The sequence below is a fragment of the Drosophila miranda genome (genome assembly GCF_003369915.1).
Source record: "Drosophila miranda strain MSH22 chromosome Y unlocalized genomic scaffold, D.miranda_PacBio2.1 Contig_Y2_pilon, whole genome shotgun sequence".
In the NCBI taxonomy this organism is placed as follows: domain Eukaryota; kingdom Metazoa; phylum Arthropoda; class Insecta; order Diptera; family Drosophilidae; genus Drosophila; species Drosophila miranda.
In genome coordinates this window covers 19,933,900-19,955,596 of record NW_022881614.1, presented here as the reverse complement: position 1 = coordinate 19,955,596, position 21,697 = coordinate 19,933,900, and the positions used below count along the sequence as shown (strand labels likewise).

Here is a 21,697-nt window from a genome sequence, read left to right as displayed (position 1 = left end):
CTGGCAACCTTCCGGTTTGTTTAGGCTTGGCATCCCCAAAACCGGCATTGCGCCAAATTGTTGTGAGTGGGAGTGGGAAGCACAGTAGAGCCTCCAAAATAATTGCTGAACCGGTGTGATTTGTAAAAGTTAAAAGCCAGCTTAGACAACACATTGCAACCTTGAACGATTAACGAAAGTTGTGTATTGGAAGAAACATTAATATGTTTGCAAGTATGCGCATAGTATTTAACGCTGCCATTTTTTTTTGTTAAGCAACGCAAAACCAATTTTAGGAAAATTAAATCTTGCGTTTTCAGATGAATCCATGATGATTTCTGATGAAATATTATTAAATATAAAACCTCACGTTATTACCAAAGCGGACCGATGTGACTTTCCAGAATTTTCTAAGCCAGTGGTTCACGGGGGCTTCAGCTTATCGCCATATGGAATATTTGAGAACAATGCAAATCGCTCGTGGTTCTTGAGGATCTAAAAACTTCTCCCATGAAGGAACTGAATGCTGATTGGCTCGCAAAGCTTCGTAGGCACTTCCTATCCGGTAGGGCATTGGGTTACCCATCCAATATTACTATTTAGTAATTTTTTTTTTTTTTTCAGAGAATGCAAATGCATTGCCGAAACCATGCGACCCAATGGAACCGACTGGATAATACAACGGAGTGTTTTACTTCAGCATAAATGGCACACGTTTTATTTTCGATTCACCAGTTCTGGCCGAAGGTTTTAGGACAGGAAGTGACGGGAAGTAAGTACGGGGCCTTGAATGTACATTTAAAATCGGTTTAAATTTGCTCTTATTCGCCTGCTAGTTCAAATTATGTCTTTACGGAGCTGCAGTTTCGCCTAGACAGTATGAGCGTGGATGAATAGGCTACGCACAACCGTTGCGACGCCCTCAAGTGGTGGTCCAAGTGCTTTCTGGTGGGCATCGAAAACATTTACGTTGCTAATGTTAACCGCGACACCATCGCGCACACCATTAACAAGCTATCTGTGCGCCAACTTTGGAAGGACTGCTTTAGTACATATATACAATATACTCCGATTGAAATAACACTTTAATTTGTTTGCGCTGGAAAAAGCCTGGTCACCGAATGTCTGTGTCAATTTCCTGCTGCGGCTGGTGGACCAGATTCGCGGATTTATGTCGGTAGTCGACTGCCCCAAGACCGTGTATCTGATGAAGTTTGATGCTAGCCAGGGGGAGATCTCGTACACTTCGTATCTTTGCAGGAACCAGTATACCTTCATTCCCGATTGGTTTCGCATCATGTTGGACGAGCGCATGGAGGACCTAACCCCCACAACACTTCATAAGAATTAAAGAAAATAATTTTTCATTTCATTGTTGAGTAGATAAATGAAGTTTTAAGTTTATTGTGACATCTTCATGGGGTTGGGTTTGTGTTCATCTGCGTTATCATCATCACTACTATATATAATTTAATACAATTTTTATCCCATCAAGAATTTGAAGAGAATGCATTCGACTTTTACAAAAATATGGAAATGCTAGTTACACCGCCACTACACCACATTAACGACGCAGTTAGCAGTAAGAGTTAAGATTAGAGCCTGGAGCTTAGAGCTCGGTCTTCTTGGGCCTTCCGTCACGGTCGAAGCTCTTCAGTTCTGTGGTCGCCTCCTTGGCAATGTATTTGATGAAATCATCGACCTCGCGACCCCCGTTGTAGCTTACGGGCTTATTCTTCGAGTCCTTGGGGAGCCAGAAGAGTGTGGGGAATCCACGCACATTGAAATCTGGTGGCACATCGTTGGCCGTGGCATCCATTTTGACAATGACCACATCCTCGTCTTGCAGTTTCTCGGCCAGCTCCTCGTAGATGGGAGTCAGCTTCTTGCAGTGGCCGCACCATGGGGCGTAGAACTCAATGAGCGTGTCCTTGCCGTTGTTGATCAGCAGATCGTCAAAGTTCTTAGCTACAGCCACCTTGACCGGAGTATCGTTCGACTCTGCGACGGGTTCGCTCTTGACATATGGCTCCAGTTCGTCGGCCAGCAGCTTCTCAACAAAATCTTGTAGGTTCTCCACGGAGAACTCGTCCTTCAGAGAGTACTTGAGATTCTTGGCATCACGGGCCAAAACGATGGGCTTGTCACCAACAATATCGTAGCCGTATTCGTTCAATTCGTGCTGGAAGTCGTCCTTGGAGCTGATGGCAAAGCTAATTTGGCCGGCAAATTCCTTGGCCACCTTGAGGACACGGTTGCGCCAGTAGTTGGTGCCCTTGGGATTCTTCTGGTAGTCGACGCTGTAGTAGGCGGTGATCAGGGGGTTCTGGAAGTCCCGCGAAGTGTCCTGGGTACGATGACCAACCAAGCCATGGCTGCAGAGATTGAACGAACGTAAATTAAGAGTGTGCTTGGGGGAGGATATAGAAAAGAGATCACTTACTAATTCTCCTTGATGAAGGTGGTCAGGTCGGACTCAGCGCTTCCCTCAAACTTGATTGTGGATTCCTCAAACTTGTTGCTCAAATGTGGAGCACGGATCAGCGCAATCTTATCGCTGTACGGAAGACAAGAGCCATAGAATAGTTTGGTTATTTGTGACAAGGGACAAAACTTAAAAGCTATTTTTTATTGCCGGAGGCGTAACAAATTCTTTAAAGTATAATAAACGCATTTGCAGTCTTGACATGGCATCATTTACGTTTCACCATTCTTCTTCAACCCCTCCTCGTCGCTGCTGTGGCCAAAGCGATACTTCTCGCGGTTCTTGTCGGCAAACTTGAGGAAGATCTTCGCCAGCTTGGAGTCAATGTCTTCAAAGCTACCAAAGATTGAGGTCTCCTTGGTGTCCAGGAACTTGTCGAGCTCCTCCACAGAGCGCACATTCTTAGAGGGAGGTCCAACTTGAGCGCGCATGTATTTCGCAATGACGATGGCCTCACGTGGTCCGCTGTAGTCCTGCGACACTTCATCCTGACGGAATATTTTCAGTATGGGATAGCCGCTCACTGAGTACTTGCTGCAGGTCTCCTTGCCAGCCTCGGTACAGTCAACCTTGGCCAGCTTAATTGGTGGATCATCACCCTTGACGAGCTCAGCCGCCTTGGCATACTCAGGCTTGAGGCGCTTGCAGTGGCCGCACCTATAAGAACAGAAAAAGTCTATTAGGACACGTCACAGTCTTTTCTCGAACCAATTTAGCTAGTAGTTCATCATTTTTATCACGACAACAGGAAGACATGTTACCCAAAAAGTCGAATAGTTTGTAATTATAGCATGGGGTGCGTATACTTATCAGTTGGGTTGCCTTATCATGCACTCTTATTGCTAACAACGTCTAATTAAACTGCTTATGTTCCAGAGCTGATAAGCCCAACGATGCGGGGATTAAATGTAATTTAAAAACTCTTTCACTGCTCTCCGGGGAGATGGAAATCGGCCACCGGCCGGCAAGCCCACATACAAAAACCGTATGCACTCGTATCTGGAAATGATAGCTTTGAAGTTTTCTCCTAATAATCTACTCACACTCATATGCGAACAAAGAGATAGTTGTATTGACACATTAGCTGGTTGAAGCTGCCTGCCCTCTACCCTACGTCTCTTAAAATGGCCGCTCTGGCCGACTTTGTAGTCGCAGATTATTTTTTTTTCTTCTGTTTCGACCCTCTTCTTAACGCTGACGTGTACTTTTAATTAGATTCTTCGCAGCGCAATTTAATTAAAAAGCAGACGCAACAAGCTGATTAAGGTAATCGCACTCCCGACCTGCCACGCCCGCTCCCATCACACCACACACACGCACTTACCAGGGAGCATAGAACATAACTAATGTCGTCTCCTGCTGCTTCAGTGTGGATGCGAAGTTGTCGTCCCCCAGGTCCAGGACATCACTCTCGGCGGCTGATGTAGTGGCAATGTAGCCGAAAATTAGCATGGCAGCTGCCAGACACCGCATTTTAATCATTTTTAGTCAGTACTAAAATCTGAAGCAAATATATTTCTCGACTCGGCAACTGCCTACTGCGACTAGACTAACTGTGCCATGATGCAATTATACAAGGTGGTCTCGTCGGCAAAAGTTAGTCATTTAACGTATGCGTAGCAATAAGTGCGAGTGAAGGGCACATAGTATAGTGAGTGTGAGTGAGACGATATATGTTGATGTTGATTAACCCTTAACAGGCCAGTGGGTTTTAAAATTTTAAAATAAAATGATTTTACTGATATATTAATATTTAAATTTTATGCAGCCATTAATAATTTTTCTTCAACATTTTTAGTTAAAATTTTTAAATCTCTAGAAGTGTAAATGGTATTTTTCCTAGCAAAGCTGCAAAAAATTCTTTGTGGGTCCTAAGGGCCTTCTTCCCTTGGACCCTTGGACGTTATAGGCTAGAACAATTTCCTCACTCAAAATAAAGTTTAAGCCGCTCAAAACGCCAGCTGGCTGTAGAATCGATTTCATTGCTGTTATCTGTTATCTTTCCTGCACAACGCTAACTTTGCAATGTTAGCTTCCCTTTCACTCTTACGGAGTCTACGCAAATGCCTTTTGCTCATCATTTTATTTGAAATATATAATATATATTTGCACGTACCTGTTTATATTAATTTGATTTATTTATTAATTCTATTCCACTTTTTTATAAATGTTTACACAAAAGACTTTTCCAGCGATTAGATGTTGTACAGAAGTGAACAAAATCAACGCATAAAGCAAACGAGGAAAAGAAATGCATTTTGTTTGTGTAAATTCTTGTCTCTTTCATTCCACGAGCGCAACTACAGTAAAATATCACGATTAATTAATTATCAGATGAATCCATGATGATTTCTGATGAAATATTATTAAATATAAAACCTCACGTTATTACCAAAGCGGACCGATGTGACTTTCCAGAATTTTCTAAGCCAGTGGTTCACGGGGGCTTCAGCTTATCGCCATATGGAATATTTGGGAAGAATGCAAATCGCTTGCGCTACGTAGTCGTTCCAAAAATGAAAAAATTCCAAGTGCACCTGGGGGACTCTGAGCCGAGTCCTCCGCGAAGTTTACTCTTATCGCAGCCAGGCTTGGACAACATACTATTGTACATGGAGAGCACTGGGACATCCCATCTAAGCGCCAAACTGGAGGTGGAAGTCAGTTACGACATTGTGTGCACCACCGAAGTTCTTCAACTAATCTTGAGGACTCCCTACGAAATGAAGGAGAACTGGACCCTCGCCGTGACCAAGTATCGAAACACGATTTACATCAGCCCCGTGGTTCTTGAGGATCTAAAAACATCTCCCATGAAGGAACTGAATGCTGATTGGCTCGCAAAGCTTCGTAGGCACTTCCTATCCGGTAGGGCATTGGATTACCCATCCAATATTACTATTTAGTACTTTTTTTTTTTCAGAGAATGCAAATGCAGTGCCGAAACCATGCGACCCAATGGAACCGACTGGATAATACAACGGAGTGTTTTACTTCAGCATAAATGGCACACGTTTTATTTTCGATTCACCAGTTCTGGCCGAAGGTTTTAGGACAGGAAGTGACGGGAAGTAAGTACGGGGCCTTGAATGTACATTTAAAATCGGTTTAAATTTGCTCTTATTCGCCTGCTAGTTTAAATTATGTCTTTACGGAGCTGCAGTTTCGCCTAGACAGTATGAGCGTGGATGAATGGGCTACGCACAACCGTTGCGACGCCCTCAAGTGGTGGTCCAAGTGCTTTCTGGTGGGCATCGAAAACATTTACGTTGCTAATGTTAACCGCGACACCATCGCGCACACCATTAACAAGCTATCTGTGCGCCAACTTTGGAAGGACTGCGTTAGTACATATATACAATATACTCCGATTGAAATAACACTTTAATTTGTTTGCGCAGGAAAAAGCCTGGTCACCGAATGTCTGTGTCAATTTCCTGCTGCGGCTGGTGGACCAGATTCGCGGCTTTATGTCGGGAGTCGACTGCCCCAAGAACGTGTATCTGATGAAGTTTGATGCTAGCCAGGGGGAGATCTCGTACACTTCGTATCTTGGCAGGAACCAGTATACCTTCATTCCCGATTGGTTTCGCATCATGTTGGACGAGCGCATGGAGGACCTAACCCCCACAACACTTCATAAGAATTAAAGAAAATAATTTTTCATTTCATTGTTGAGTAGATAAATGAAGTTTTAAGTTTATTGTGACATCTTCATGGGGTTGGGTTTGTGTTCATCTGCGTTATCATCATCACTACTATATATAATTTAATACAATTTTTATCCCATCAAGAATTTGAAGAGAATGCATTCGACTTTTACAAAAATATGGAAATGCTAGTTACACCGCCACTACACCACATTAACGACGCAGTTAGCAGTAAGAGTTAAGATTAGAGCCTGGAGCTTAGAGCTCGGTCTTCTTGGGCCTTCCGTCACGGTCGAAGCTCTTCAGTTCTGTGGTCGCCTCCTTGGCAATGTATTTGATGAAATCATCGACCTCGCGACCCCCGTTGTAGCTTACGGGCTTATTCTTCGAGTCCTTGGGGAGCCAGAAGAGTGTGGGGAATCCACGCACATTGAAATCTGGTGGCACATCGTTGGCCGTGGCATCCATTTTGACAATGACCACATCCTCGTCTTGCAGTTTCTCGGCCAGCTCCTCGTAGATGGGAGTCAGCTTCTTGCAGTGGCCGCACCATGGGGCGTAGAACTCAATGAGCGTGTCCTTGCCGTTGTTGATCAGCAGATCGTCAAAGTTCTTAGCTACAGCCACCTTGACCGGAGTATCGTTCGACTCTGGGACGGGTTCGCTCTTGACATATGGCTCCAGTTCGTCGGCCAGCAGCTTCTCAACAAAATCTTGTAGGTTCTCCACGGAGCACTCGTCCTTCAGAGAGTACTTGAGATTCTTGGCATCACGGGCCAAAACGATGGGCTTGTCACCAACAATATCGTAGCCGTATTCGTTCAATTCGTGCTGGAAGTCGTCCTTGGAGCTGATGGCAAAGCTAATTTGGCCGGCAAATTCCTTGGCCACCTTGAGGACACGGTTGCGCCAGTAGTTGGTGCCCTTGGGATTCTTCTGGTAGTCGACGCTGTAGTAGGCGGTGATCAGGGGGTTCTGGAAGTCCCGCGAAGTGTCCTGGGTACGATGACCAACCAAGCCATGGCTGCAGAGATTGAACGAACGTAAATTAAGAGTGTGCTTGGGGGAGGTTATAGAAAAGAGATCACTTACTAATTCTCCTTGATAAAGGTGGTCAGGTCGGACTCAGCGCTTCCCTCAAACTTGACTGTGGAAGCCTCAAACTTGTTGCTCAAATGTGGAGCACGGATCAGCACAATCTTATCGCTGTACGGAAGACAAGAGCCATAGAATAGTTTGGTTATTTGTGACAAGGGACAAAACTTAAAAGCTATTTTTTATTGCCGGACGCGTAATAAATTCTATAAAGTATAATAAACGCATTTGCAGTCTTGACATGGCATCATTAACGTTTCACCATTCTTCTTCAACACCTCCTCGTCGCTGCTGTGGCCAAAGCGATACTTCTCGCGGTTCTTGTCGGCAAACTTGAGGAAGATCTTCGCCAGCTTGGAGTCAATGTCTTTAAAGCTACCAAAGATTGAGGTCTCCTTGGTGTCCAGGAACTTGGCGAGCTCCTCCACAGAGCGCACATTCTTAGAGGGAGGTCCAACTTGAGCGCGCATGTATTTCGCAATGCCGATGGCCTCACGTGGTCCGCTGTAGTCCTGCGACACTTTATCCTGACGGAATATTTTCAGTATTGGATAGCCGCTCACTGAGTACTTGCTGCAGGTCTCCTTGCCAGCCTCGGTACAGTCAACCTTGGCCAGCTTAATTGGTGGATCATCATCCTTGACGAGCTCAGCCGCCTTGGCATACTCAGGCTTGAGGCGCTTGCAGTGGCCGCACCTATAAGAACAGAAAAAGTCTATTAGGACACGTCACAGTCTTTTCCCGAACCAATTTAGCTAGTAGTTCATCATTTTTATCACGACAACAGGAAGACATGTTACCCAAAAAGTCGAATAGTTTGTAATTATAGCATGGGGTGCGTATACTTATCAGTTGGGTTGCCTTATCATGCACTCTTATTGCTAACAACGTCTAATTAAACTGCTTATGTTCCAGAGCTGATAAGCCCAACGATGCGGGGATTAAATGTAATTTAAAAACTCTTTCACTGCTCTCCGGGGAGATGGAAATCGGCCACCGGCCGGCAAGCCCACATACAAAAACCGTATGCACTCGTATCTGGAAATGATAGCTTTGAAGTTTTCTCCTAATAATCTACTCACACTCATATGCGAACAAAGAGATAGTTGTATTGACACATTAGCTGGTTGAAGCTGCCTGCCCTCTACCCTACGTCTCTTAAAATGGCCGCTCTGGCCGACTTTGTAGTCGCAGATTATTTTTTTTTCTTCTGTTTCGACCCTCTTCTTAACGCTGACGTGTGCTTTTAATTAGATTCTTCGCAGCGCAATTTAATTAAAAAGCAGACGCAACAAGCTGATTAAGGTAATCGCACTCCCGACCTGCCACGCCCGCTCCCCTCACACCACACACACGCACTTACCAGGGAGCATAGAACATAACTAATGTCGTCTCCTGCTGCTTCAGTGTGGATGCGAAGTTGTCGTCCCCCAGGTCCAGGACATCACTCTCGGCGGCTGATGTAGTGGCAATGTAGCCGAAAATTAGCATGGCAGCTGCCAGACACCGCATTTTAATCATTTTTAGTCAGTACTACAATCTGAAGCAAATATATTTCTCGACTCGGCAACTGCCTACTGCGACTAGACTAACTGTGCAATTATACAAGGTGGTCTCGTCGGCAAAAGTTAGTCCCTTAACGTATGCTAGCAATAAGTGCGAGTGAAGGACACATAGTATAGTGAGTGTGAGTGAGACGGTATATGTTGATGTTGATTAACCCTTAACAGGCCAGTGGGTTTTAAAATTTTAAAATAAAATGATTTTACTGATATATTAATATTTAAATTTTATGCAGCCATTAATAATTTTTCTTCAACATTTTTAGTTAAAATTTTTAAATCTCTAGAAGTGTAAATGGTATTTTACCTAGCAAAGCTGCAAAAAATTCTTTGTGGGTCCTAAGGGCCTTCTTCCCTTGGACCCTTGGACGTTATAGGCTAGAACAATTTCCTCACTCAAAATAAAGTTTAAGCCGCTCAAAACGCCAGCTGGCTGTAGAATCGATTTCATTGCTGTTATCTGTTATCTTTCCTGCACAACGCTAACTTTGCAATGTTAGCTTCCCTTTCACTCTTACGGAGTCTACGCAAATGCCTTTTGCTCATCATTTTATTTGAAATATATAATATATATTTGCACGTACCTGTTTATATTAATTTGATTTATTTATTAATTCTTTTCCACTTTTTTAATAAATGTTTACACAAAAGACTCTTCCAGCGATTAGATGTTGTACAGAAGTGAACAAAATCAACGCATAAAGCAAACGAGGAAAACAAATGCATTTTGTTTGTGTAAATTCTTGTCTCTTTCATTCCACGAGCGCAACTACAGTAAAATATCACGATTAACTTACCATTTCGGTGCTTATTGCATGTCGTGGCTCGGTAAAAACTAGCTGAGTGGGCACTGTAACTCCACGGAATTGCGGTTATTTGCCGCCTTCAAAAACAAACCGAAGGCGGCTTCGTTTTTCGGTTCTTTTTCGACTGGTCCGCGTTCGCTTCCCGCGTAACTAGTTGCAGAACTAGTACATTGTAGTCGACGAAGACCTGGTCCGCGTTCGCTTCCCGCGTAACTAGTTGCGTAGCTAGTTGCGCGGTAAACAGCGCAGAACTAGTTCGAGAGGGGTCAATTGACCCCTTTGGTTCTACAGGGTACCGACAGATATGCATACATACATACATATGTGTATGAATGCAAGCGCTGGATCGGAGGCGGATAAAATTGGTCCCGCTGCAGGTGAATTCTTTTTATTTAACTGTGGCACAACTGATTGCACAGACAACGGAACTATAAGCACGACCGTTGTATTGGGTATGTAGATGTGGGTATATACGAGCACTCGAAGAAGCGGAGAGCGCCCGGAATTGCCAAGAATATGGCGCCGTCGATAGAACGGTGAAAGGAAAGACGCGGCACGTATATATATGTATGTATATATGTCCAGCCGAATGGGACCAGGTGAGGAGCCACTGGAGATGGGCAGATGGGGAATCCGTACTTATCTTGGAGGTTGGGAATTGTCCGCCGGTGCTTGCTGGTGTGGACTTCTCCTTTTGTTTAGGCGAAGATCCGGCTCGAAGGACCAATGTTTGTAGGGGGGCGGACGAAGCTCAAGTCTCCAACGACGATATGGATGATGAAGTGAAACCTCCTGTAGCCGTCGCAAGAAAAGAAAATGCCGTGGTGCTTTGTGGTAAATGTGTAGTATTTATTTCGGGGGTCGCGCGGTAGATCGTGCGTTTGAAACGGGGGTTGAAACGTCACTAAACTAGGCCTTACGATCTATGCTCCATGATGGCTTGAGCGCCGGGTGGATCGTGGGTCGTAAAATCTCCCGAGCGCCCCTCCGAGCGCTCCGACCGGAGCGCACGAAGTTGGCACAGTGCGCGGCACTCATCTGCTGCTGGCCTGAACCATGATGCAATTATACAAGGTGGTCTCGTCGGCAAAAGTTAGTCCCTTAACGTATGCTAGCAATAAGTGCGAGTGAAGGGCACATAGTATAGTGAGTGTGAGTGAGACGGTATATGTTGATATTGATTAACCCTTAACAGGCCCGTGGCTTTTAAAATTTTAAAATAAAATGATTTTACTGATATTGTTGTGAAATCCTCGATACGAGATTTCAATGTTGAGCAGAAATGCTCTGGGGAATCTTTGCGTTTAATAATGTACTACACGATATAGACAATTCGAGATTTATTCATTTGGACTTCAATCAACTTAAACTTTAATCTTAATCGCGTATAGAGTACAATGTAATGGGTAATACGGGTTTAAGCGCGGCCGGCTGCAACTGCTAATTGTCGTTGTGATTTCGTCGAAACGCGAACGAAGACTCTTCATGGTGATCGGAAACGAGGTTACGCCGCCCTAGCATGAAACGACGCCGTTCTCCGAGTGGGCAATCGCAGTTAGAGCGCTCTCACTCTCTTTGTAGTTTAACCCTTAGAAAACCGTCCATGCCGCCCCCAATACTGGGACCAGTATTAGAAACCAAAGGATGTCACATGTGAATGCTCTGTGAATAAATAAAGTGTTCGTTATGGTACATGTATGGTCGAATAGAGCTAGCAGCGGTGGTAGGATTATTCTGAGGTCTGTGGCAACGGTAGCCGACATAGTTTAGAGACCGATCGTTTGTATACGCCTGATGCTGTTTTAACAGTTGCGACTCTGACTAAACTGTCAGCTCCAGGGTGAACTTCTATTATCCTTCCCAGTTTCCACTCGTTGGGTGACAGTCGGTCATCCTTGACAATTACTAGATCGCTGACTTGTAGATTGTCGGTTTCATGTCGCCACTTTGGACGGGCTTGAAGATGTGATAGCCAATCCGAACTCCAACGTTTCCAAAATTGCCGGATCATTTTCTGTCCTTCCAGAAATTGGACTGTGAGTGGAACATCCCTTGTCGTTACATCCGGCGGTGCTAATAATGAATCTCCAATAAGAAAATGTGCCGGGGTGAGGGCAGCTAGGTCCTCCGGCTCCGCGCTTAGTGGACATAATGGCCTGGAATTTAAACAGGCTTCAATTTGTGTTAGCACGGTAGCAAGTTGTTCGTAGGTCATTTTATATCCTGAAAAGGCTCGATAGAGATGTGTTTTGACAGACTTTACATTTGCCTCCCAAAGGCCTCCGAAATTAGGACTATGCGGTGGATTAAAATGCCATTGGACGTTTCGTTTAGCTCTCGTTTCAAATGTATTTGCCAGGTTTGAAGAGCCCGGTCGGCACCAATGAAGTTCGTGCCGCAGTCGCTATACATGTGTTGACAGTAGCCCCGACGCGCGATGAAACGTTGTAGGGCCATGAGAAAGTGTTCGGTGGTTAAGCCCGTGACCGCTTCAAGATGAATTGCCTTTGTAGCCAAACAGATGAAAACTGCGATATACGCCTTGTAGTTTGTGTGTCCACGGAATCTGGATGCTTGAATTTCGAACGCGCCTGTATTGTCCACTCCGGTGGCGATGAATGCACGAGTTGGCGGATTGACTCTATGTAGGGGAAGATCGGCCATCAATTGTGCTGCTGGGTTCGGTCGGTGACGAAAACATCGGACGCATTGTCGAAGAATGCGTTTGACAGTTTGTTTTCCGTTGACTATCCAGAATTTGTGTCGAATAGTGGCCAGCGTTAATTCGGTGCCGCCGTGGAGTGCGAGACGGTGGGCATTACGCACGACGAGATCGGTAAAATGATGATGATTGGGAATGATCATTGGTTGTCGCTGGCTTATCGGAAGGTGCATTGCATTTCGCAGTCGACCTCTGACTCGTAGAATTTGTTGGTCATCTAGAAATGGGGATAATTGACACAACTTGTGTGTGCCCGATAGTGCCTTGTTTCCCTTCAACCTCAATATCTCTGTCGCGTAGACCTCCTGTTGAATGCTGCGAACGAGATGAATTAAAGCGTTGTCGAGCTCCTGCACACTCAGTGGTCCAGACAGTTTGTCCCCTTTGGCTTGAATGTTATGTATAAACCGTAGAACATATGCCATGACTGATATTAACCTGTCGTATGAGGACGAGTTTTGGATGAAGGCTTCTGGAGCCTCCGAGACTTGCACAGCATTTTGGAACAAAACTGATGGTTTCTCCTCGATTATAGTCCTGTCGATGTCCTGACTGGGAACTCCGTTTGCCGGCCATTGGCTTTCCGGCTGCTGTAGCCATGATGGTCCAGACCACCATAATGGATGTACTGCTAACTCTTGTGGTGTTAAGCCACGAGTTGCGCAGTCCGCTGGGTTTACCGCAGTAGGTACATGTCTCCACTGAGTTGATGTACTATGCTCCAAAATCTGTCCAACGCGATTTGACACAAAGGTTTGCCATCGGTGGGGATCTTCATTTATCCAAAACAAAACGATAGTAGCATCTGACCAATAGAAGGTTGCCATAGGTGGTCCTGCAGTGCGAAGTTGGTCCCGGATCCATTTTGCCAGTTTAACTGCCAGCAGCGCACCCGAAAGTTCGACTCGTGGAATTGTGATCGGTTTCGTGGGTGTGACTCGACTGCGTGCAGCTAGCAAATGAGTTTGAATCAATCCGTTTGGTAGCTCTGCACGAATATATGCACATGCTGCATACGCCAGTGAAGATCCATCGCAGAAAACATGTAGCTGTAATGACGCAAGCTCGTGGATGTTGAAGCGCAGCCATCGTGGTACTTGAATTTGCTCGACATATGGCAAGTTCTGTATGAATCCCTGCCATCTATCAAGCAGTTCGGTTGGCAGCGGTTCATCCCAGTCCAGTTGTGCTAGGCTGCCATCGTTGCGTTTGATGCGGGCCATCCATGAGTCCTTGAGTATCGCCTTCGCGGTCATGACACAGGGCGTGATGAAACCTAATGGGTCGTACAGTCGGGCGACTGTGGAAAGTAAAGAACGTTTAGTATGTGCGTGACTGATTTCAAAATTTATCTTGAACCCAAAATAGTCTTGATGTGGATGCCAATAGAGGCCTAAGGTTTTAACGGGATCTTGGTACTCAAACTCTAATAATGTCTTATGAGATAAATGGTCTGGAGATATTTCTTGTAGCAGAGAAGCGTCATTCGCAGACCACTTTCGAAGCTCCATTCCTGCTGATCGTAAGGCTCCGATCAATTGATTTTGAATTTCTAATGCTCCTTCGCGAGTGGAAGCTCCGCTTTGTACGTCGTCCACGTATATTTCGTGTCGAAGGACCCTTTCCGCGAGTGGGTATCGGTCTCGTTCATCCTGCGCCAGTTGATGTATGACGCGAATGGCTGTGTAAGGAGCTGAAGCGGTTCCAAACGTAACTGTGTTGAGATAATACTCAGCTACTTGGTTGTGTTCGTCATGCCAAAAGATGCGTTGATATTGCGAATCCTCTGCATTCATGTCAATGCATCTATACATCTTCTGAATGTCGGCAGCAAAAACAAAACGATGGAAACGCCAATTCAGGACCACGCCGGCTAGATCGTTTTGGAGCGCTGGTGCGGTGCATAGGACGGCATTGAGCGATTTTCCGTTTGACGTTTTACAGGAGGCGTCATATACTACTCTAACCTTAGTAGTGACACTTTCCTCTTTAAATACTGCGTGATGAGGCAAGGTGCAACATGTGGACTCGATTCCATTCTCCTTGCTAATGATGCAATGCTGCTGCTCCTTGGTTGTTACTTTGGTCACTTGGCCTAGTTGAAAGTACTCCTTCATGACTTCCGAATATTTGGCTTGCAGCTCCGGCTGCCTTTGGAATCTTCGTTGAAGCATTTGGAATCGATTAATCGCGATTTGACGTGATTTGCCTAGCACCTGCGAAGGGTCAAACAAACGCTTAAGTGGTAACCGTACCAAATACTTGCCGTTTCGTTGACGGATGTGAGTTCGTTTAAAATGCTCCTCGCACCATCGCTCTTCTGGTGTGAGCTGTTTTGCAGAACCGAGATGCTCCATTTCGAAGAATTTCTGGACGAGATTCTCTAGCCTGTTGTGGTGACATCTAATGGTGACAGCGTGTGAGCGTTTGGAAGTGGCTCGACCAAAGACTATCCAGCCCAGCTGGGTGTGCTGTGCAATTGGTTGGTTCTCCTTTCCTCTGCGGATATCTGAAAGCAGGATCTGTGGGATTACGTCGGCTCCCAGCAGAAGATCAATCCGTTGTGATTTGTAGAACCTGGGATCGGCGAGTTCTATTCCGTTCAAATGAGGACATTGCTGCAATTTGATGGATTTTGAAGATAATTGCGATGTAAGCGTTTTAAGTATAAACGCAGTATCAATGGTAGTACAAAACTGCGAAGTACAAGAATTTAATGCCAATTCTGTAGTGTAGGTACACCTGTTCTTGGAGGTGGTCCCAACTCCAGCAATTTCTGCGGAAATTGGATGCCGCTTGAGGTTGAGAGCCTGCACTGTGTGCTCTGTAATGAGGGTTCCTTCCCAGCCTGAATCCACTAACTCACGTACCACCGCTGATTGACCAGTGTGGGGGTTGTGGATTGTGACCAGGGCAGTGGCCAGAAGGACAGTGCTGGGTTCGTGATGCGTTGCCGTAGCGGAGACTAGTTGCGCAGAGTGTGTTCTCACAGACGAGTCGCTCGCTGCAGACTGTGGATGACCACCGGAACTAGTGTTGGGAACAACTGGGAGAGGCTGTGCAGTGCTCTGAGTAGGAAGTGGGGTCCTAGCGTAGAGTTGCGTAGGTGTAGCCCTGCCAGATGAGTCGCTCGTTGTATACTGCCAGGAGTTACCGGAACGAGCGCTATGGTTGGCTGCGTGAGGCTGTGTTGCCACCTGAGCAGGAGTTGGGAAGTGCAGCAGTGTATGGTGTCTTTGACCACACTGCGTGCAGTTCCTTTTACTGGTACATTTTGAAAGTGCATGGGAACGGCTCAGACAGTTGAGGCATGCCTTTGCATGATCGACGATGGCTTTCCTTGCAAAGCAGTCCTTGGACAAAAGGTCCGGGCAATGCCGAAGATTGTGACTGTCGCTACAGTGAGGGCAGCGAGTGTGTTCGGCAACCGCAGTCTTGGCGTGGAAACTGTTGCCCTTGTATGTTACGTTGCCAACTGACTTCTTCGGGTGCCTTTGATTGACAGGCTGCGGCACAGGTGTCCGCGTCGTGGAGTGGCCTCGGTTTTCGAACACATCGATGCTGACGAGACGGTCGTTGAGAAATGATTGTAGCTGAGAAAAGGTGGCAAGTTCGGCAGAGCTACCGAGATGGAGCTCCCAAGCTTGCAGTGTCGTGCTTGGCAGTCTGGAAGTGAGATGATGAGCCATCCAATGCTGAACATCTAGATTCTTGAAAGCATTGAGACAAACCGTCGCAACATTAAGCATATGTTTTATATCAGCAGACTGCTCCTTTGTCAACTGTGGCAAGTCATACAAACCGTTCATATGGTACATAAACTGCAGCCGTTTGTTGTCGTATCGCTTGAGGACGAGACTCCAAGCTGTTGCATAGTTATTTCCCGCAAGCGCCATCTGCTGAATATCCTCGTCGCGATCCGAGGGAAGAGCTTGCTTCAGGAAATGAAACCTTTGGACGTCGGACAGTTTCTGGTTGTTATGGATGAGTTGAACAAATGCATCGTGAAATGCCGGCCAATCCACAAACTTGCCTGTAAAAGTCGGTACAGGTAGCTTGGGCAATTGCACTGATGATACAGATGGATTTGCTGGCTCCGGATTCTGCTGTACCGGTGGTGCTCTTGGACATACATTTTCGTAGGCCTCTGATATGATGCTGAATGCCGTTGTATAGTCTTCATCAAAGCGAAAGGCCACTTCGCTGGACACATAACTATGCGTACTTGGACATCGAAGTATTAGCAAACGTTGATGATTTTGCTCAAATTCACCTAAGAACCGTTGCAAAGTTTGTAAGCGCGTTTGAAAATAAGCTTTTGTTTTCCGATCTGCGCCATCCTTTCTGAAATTACGCACCGTTTGATTAACCCTCGCAATGAGATTTGTCTGAATAACACTGAGATTGTCGATCTCCACCTGAGGATCGGCTTCGAGGTCGTGGGACTCGGCTGTTGACATGTTGTTGTTATATGTGTATGTACCTTTCTCACCCTTAGTTGCACTCTCTTTGACCTTGTACAAAATACCCACAACGAAACACTTACTCTGGTACTCGGGAGTGCTTCTCTTTGCTTAAAGCGTAGCTTAAGAGAACTTGCGAGTCGTTGTTGTTGGTGTTGTCCGAGCGGAGAGCAGAAACTGTGCTACTGTGAGCGTTGAGTTGAGACCTTGTGTCTAGAGATGATGTGCAGCAACAGAACGCTCGTTGGTCTCTTGGTCTCTGCTTTGCACGAGAGAGAGGCTTTGTCTGACCGTCGGCTTGTGTTGTTGTTGTGTGCTACTGTCCAGGCACAGAGCTATCGTCTGGTCTTCTTTGTCCCTGCTTCGTGCGAGAGATAGCGGCTGTTGGATAAACCGTTGGTTTGCGTTGTGTTTGCCGTTTACAGTTGCAGCCGGTAAAATATGATTTTATTTGTACATTTAACTGAACGCGGAACGAGGTAGAATCATATGCGTATAGTACGAATTAAACGCGGTTCCCCTCATGGGCCACCAAAAATGTTGTGAAATCCTCGATACGAGATTTCAATGTTGAGCAGAAATGCTCTGGGGAATCTTTGCGTTTAATAATGTACTACACGATATAGACAATTCGAGATTTATTCATTTGGACTTCAATCAACTTAAACTTTAATCTTAATCGCGTATAGAGTACAATGTAATGGGTAATACGGGTTTAAGCGCGGCCGGCTGCAACTGCTAATTGTCGTTGTGATTTCGTCGAAACGCGAACGAAGACTCTTCATGGTGATCGGAAACGAGGTTACGCCGCCCTAGCATGAAACGACGCCGTTCTCCGAGTGGGCAATCGCAGTTAGAGCGCTCTCACTCTCTTTGTAGTTTAACCCTTAGAAAACCGTCCATGCCGCCCCCAATACTGGGACCAGTATTAGAAACCAAAGGATGTCACATGTGAATGCTCTGTGAATAAATAAAGTGTTCGTTATGGTACATGTATGGTCGAATAGAGCTAGCAGCGGTGGTAGGATTATTCTGAGGTCTGTGGCAACGGTAGCCGACATAGTTTAGAGACCGATCGTTTGTATACGCCTGATGCTGTTTTAACAGTTGCGACTCTGACTAAACTGTCAGCTCCAGGGTGAACTTCTATTATCCTTCCCAGTTTCCACTCGTTGGGTGACAGTCGGTCATCCTTGACAATTACTAGATCGCTGACTTGTAGATTGTCGGTTTCATGTCGCCACTTTGGACGGGCTTGAAGATGTGATAGCCAATCCGAACTCCAACGTTTCCAAAATTGCCGGATCATTTTCTGTCCTTCCAGAAATTGGACTGTGAGTGGAACATCCCTTGTCGTTACATCCGGCGGTGCTAATAATGAATCTCCAATAAGAAAATGTGCCGGGGTGAGGGCAGCTAGGTCCTCCGGCTCCGCGCTTAGTGGACATAATGGCCTGGAATTTAAACAGGCTTCAATTTGTGTTAGCACGGTAGCAAGTTGTTCGTAGGTCATTTTATATCCTGAAAAGGCTCGATAGAGATGTGTTTTGACAGACTTTACATTTGCCTCCCAAAGGCCTCCGAAATTAGGACTATGCGGTGGATTAAAATGCCATTGGACGTTTCGTTTAGCTCTCGTTTCAAATGTATTTGCCAGGTTTGAAGAGCCCGGTCGGCACCAATGAAGTTCGTGCCGCAGTCGCTATACATGTGTTGACAGTAGCCCCGACGCGCGATGAAACGTTGTAGGGCCATGAGAAAGTGTTCGGTGGTTAAGCCCGTGACCGCTTCAAGATGAATTGCCTTTGTAGCCAAACAGATGAAAACTGCGATATACGCCTTGTAGTTTGTGTGTCCACGGAATCTGGATGCTTGAATTTCGAACGCGCCTGTATTGTCCACTCCGGTGGCGATGAATGCACGAGTTGGCGGATTGACTCTATGTAGGGGAAGATCGGCCATCAATTGTGCTGCTGGGTTCGGTCGGTGACGAAAACATCGGACGCATTGTCGAAGAATGCGTTTGACAGTTTGTTTTCCGTTGACTATCCAGAATTTGTGTCGAATAGTGGCCAGCGTTAATTCGGTGCCGCCGTGGAGTGCGAGACGGTGGGCATTACGCACGACGAGATCGGTAAAATGATGATGATTGGGAATGATCATTGGTTGTCGCTGGCTTATCGGAAGGTGCATTGCATTTCGCAGTCGACCTCTGACTCGTAGAATTTGTTGGTCATCTAGAAATGGGGATAATTGACACAACTTGTGTGTGCCCGATAGTGCCTTGTTTCCCTTCAACCTCAATATCTCTGTCGCGTAGACCTCCTGTTGAATGCTGCGAACGAGATGAATTAAAGCGTTGTCGAGCTCCTGCACACTCAGTGGTCCAGACAGTTTGTCCCCTTTGGCTTGAATGTTATGTATAAACCGTAGAACATATGCCATGACTGATATTAACCTGTCGTATGAGGACGAGTTTTGGATGAAGGCTTCTGGAGCCTCCGAGACTTGCACAGCATTTTGGAACAAAACTGATGGTTTCTCCTCGATTATAGTCCTGTCGATGTCCTGACTGGGAACTCCGTTTGCCGGCCATTGGCTTTCCGGCTGCTGTAGCCATGATGGTCCAGACCACCATAATGGATGTACTGCTAACTCTTGTGGTGTTAAGCCACGAGTTGCGCAGTCCGCTGGGTTTACCGCAGTAGGTACATGTCTCCACTGAGTTGATGTACTATGCTCCAAAATCTGTCCAACGCGATTTGACACAAAGGTTTGCCATCGGTGGGGATCTTCATTTATCCAAAACAAAACGATAGTAGCATCTGACCAATAGAAGGTTGCCATAGGTGGTCCTGCAGTGCGAAGTTGGTCCCGGATCCATTTTGCCAGTTTAACTGCCAGCAGCGCACCCGAAAGTTCGACTCGTGGAATTGTGATCGGTTTCGTGGGTGTGACTCGACTGCGTGCAGCTAGCAAATGAGTTTGAATCAATCCGTTTGGTAGCTCTGCACGAATATATGCACATGCTGCATACGCCAGTGAAGATCCATCGCAGAAAACATGTAGCTGTAATGACGCAAGCTCGTGGATGTTGAAGCGCAGCCATCGTGGTACTTGAATTTGCTCGACATATGGCAAGTTCTGTATGAATCCCTGCCATCTATCAAGCAGTTCGGTTGGCAGCGGTTCATCCCAGTCCAGTTGTGCTAGGCTGCCATCGTTGCGTTTGATGCGGGCCATCCATGAGTCCTTGAGTATCGCCTTCGCGGTCATGACACAGGGCGTGATGAAACCTAATGGGTCGTACAGTCGGGCGACTGTGGAAAGTAAAGAACGTTTAGTATGTGCGTGACTGATTTCAAAATTTATCTTGAACCCAAAATAGTCTTGATGTGGATGCCAATAGAGGCCTAAGGTTTTAACGGGATCTTGGTACTCAAACTCTAATAATGTCTTATGAGATAAATGGTCTGGAGATATTTCTTGTAGCAGAGAAGCGTCATTCGCAGACCACTTTCGAAGCTCCATTCCTGCTGATCGTAAGGCTCCGATCAATTGATTTTGAATTTCTAATGCTCCTTCGCGAGTGGAAGCTCCGCTTTGTACGTCGTCCACGTATATTTCGTGTCGAAGGACCCTTTCCGCGAGTGGGTATCGGTCTCGTTCATCCTGCGCCAGTTGATGTATGACGCGAATGGCTGTGTAAGGAGCTGAAGCGGTTCCAAACGTAACTGTGTTGAGATAATACTCAGCTACTTGGTTGTGTTCGTCATGCCAAAAGATGCGTTGATATTGCGAATCCTCTGCATTCATGTCAATGCATCTATACATCTTCTGAATGTCGGCAGCAAAAACAAAACGATGGAAACGCCAATTCAGGACCACGCCGGCTAGATCGTTTTGGAGCGCTGGTGCGGTGCATAGGACGGCATTGAGCGATTTTCCGTTTGACGTTTTACAGGAGGCGTCATATACTACTCTAACCTTAGTAGTGACACTTTCCTCTTTAAATACTGCGTGATGAGGCAAGGTGCAACATGTGGACTCGATTCCATTCTCCTTGCTAATGATGCAATGCTGCTGCTCCTTGGTTGTTACTTTGGTCACTTGGCCTAGTTGAAAGTACTCCTTCATGACTTCCGAATATTTGGCTTGCAGCTCCGGCTGCCTTTGGAATCTTCGTTGAAGCATTTGGAATCGATTAATCGCGATTTGACGTGATTTGCCTAGCACCTGCGAAGGGTCAAACAAACGCTTAAGTGGTAACCGTACCAAATACTTGCCGTTTCGTTGACGGATGTGAGTTCGTTTAAAATGCTCCTCGCACCATCGCTCTTCTGGTGTGAGCTGTTTTGCAGAACCGAGATGCTCCATTTCGAAGAATTTCTGGACGAGATTCTCTAGCCTGTTGTGGTGACATCTAATGGTGACAGCGTGTGAGCGTTTGGAAGTGGCTCGACCAAAGACTATCCAGCCCAGCTGGGTGTGCTGTGCAATTGGTTGGTTCTCCTTTCCTCTGCGGATATCTGAAAGCAGGATCTGTGGGATTACGTCGGCTCCCAGCAGAAGATCAATCCGTTGTGATTTGTAGAACCTGGGATCGGCGAGTTCTATTCCGTTCAAATGAGGACATTGCTGCAATTTGATGGATTTTGAAGATAATTGCGATGTAAGCGTTTTAAGTATAAACGCAGTATCAATGGTAGTACAAAACTGCGAAGTACAAGAATTTAATGCCAATTCTGTAGTGTAGGTACACCTGTTCTTGGAGGTGGTCCCAACTCCAGCAATTTCTGCGGAAATTGGATGCCGCTTGAGGTTGAGAGCCTGCACTGTGTGCTCTGTAATGAGGGTTCCTTCCCAGCCTGAATCCACTAACTCACGTACCACCGCTGATTGACCAGTGTGGGGGTTGTGGATTGTGACCAGGGC

At 46.0% G+C, this 21,697-nt stretch overlaps 3 protein-coding genes and 1 long non-coding RNA gene across 5 annotated transcripts; 2 read left to right on the top strand and 2 right to left on the bottom strand.

Moving 5' to 3' along the window:
- Positions 1 to 120: 120 nt before the first annotated feature.
- Positions 121 to 1,023, top strand: LOC117192435. 2 transcript variants are annotated; one of them, XR_004474340.1, is made up of 4 exons: positions 121 to 213; positions 300 to 544; positions 604 to 751; positions 816 to 1,023. It is a non-coding gene; the product is annotated as an uncharacterized LOC117192435 (long non-coding RNA). The 2 variants fall into 2 exon arrangements; XR_004474341.1 differs by having other exon boundaries at positions 122 to 213; positions 276 to 544.
- Positions 1,024 to 1,346: 323 nt separating this feature from the next.
- On the bottom strand, positions 1,347 to 3,965 carry LOC117192429 (protein disulfide-isomerase A3-like). Its single transcript, XM_033397101.1, has 4 exons — positions 3,789 to 3,965; positions 2,681 to 3,121; positions 2,423 to 2,536; positions 1,347 to 2,354 (listed from the first exon to the last, which is right to left on the bottom strand). The coding sequence occupies exons 1-4, from the start codon at positions 3,944 to 3,946 to the stop codon at positions 1,589 to 1,591; spliced, it is 1,479 nt and encodes a 492-aa protein (XP_033252992.1). The 5' UTR covers positions 3,947 to 3,965; the 3' UTR covers positions 1,347 to 1,588.
- A 1,634-nt stretch (positions 3,966 to 5,599) lies between these two features.
- LOC117192432 (protein cutoff-like) lies at positions 5,600 to 6,167 on the top strand. Its single transcript, XM_033397104.1, has 2 exons — positions 5,600 to 5,807; positions 5,866 to 6,167. The coding sequence occupies exons 1-2, from the start codon at positions 5,643 to 5,645 to the stop codon at positions 6,112 to 6,114; spliced, it is 414 nt and encodes a 137-aa protein (XP_033252995.1). The 5' UTR covers positions 5,600 to 5,642; the 3' UTR covers positions 6,115 to 6,167.
- On the bottom strand, positions 6,139 to 8,756 carry LOC117192428 (protein disulfide-isomerase A3-like). Its single transcript, XM_033397100.1, has 4 exons — positions 8,573 to 8,756; positions 7,465 to 7,905; positions 7,207 to 7,320; positions 6,139 to 7,138 (listed from the first exon to the last, which is right to left on the bottom strand). Exons 1-4 carry the CDS (start codon positions 8,728 to 8,730, stop codon positions 6,373 to 6,375), a joined length of 1,479 nt encoding a protein of 492 aa, XP_033252991.1. The 5' UTR covers positions 8,731 to 8,756; the 3' UTR covers positions 6,139 to 6,372.
- Positions 8,757 to 21,697: the final 12,941 nt, after the last annotated feature.

Coding starts and splice junctions, on each gene's coding strand:
- LOC117192429 (XM_033397101.1), bottom strand. CDS start 3,946: ATGATTAAAATGCGGTGTCTGGCAGCTGCCATGCTAATTTTCGGCTAC. Junction 3,122..3,788: donor GTTATGTTCTATGCTCCCTG/GTAAGTGCGTGT, acceptor CTGTTCTTATAG/GTGCGGCCACTGCAAGCGCC. Junction 2,355..2,422: donor ACCTTCATCAAGGAGAATTA/GTAAGTGATCTC, acceptor CAATCTCTGCAG/CCATGGCTTGGTTGGTCATC.
- LOC117192432 (XM_033397104.1), top strand. CDS start 5,643: ATGAGCGTGGATGAATGGGCTACGCACAACCGTTGCGACGCCCTCAAG. Junction 5,808..5,865: donor GCCAACTTTGGAAGGACTGC/GTTAGTACATAT, acceptor TTGTTTGCGCAG/GAAAAAGCCTGGTCACCGAA.
- LOC117192428 (XM_033397100.1), bottom strand. CDS start 8,730: ATGATTAAAATGCGGTGTCTGGCAGCTGCCATGCTAATTTTCGGCTAC. Junction 7,906..8,572: donor GTTATGTTCTATGCTCCCTG/GTAAGTGCGTGT, acceptor CTGTTCTTATAG/GTGCGGCCACTGCAAGCGCC. Junction 7,139..7,206: donor ACCTTTATCAAGGAGAATTA/GTAAGTGATCTC, acceptor CAATCTCTGCAG/CCATGGCTTGGTTGGTCATC.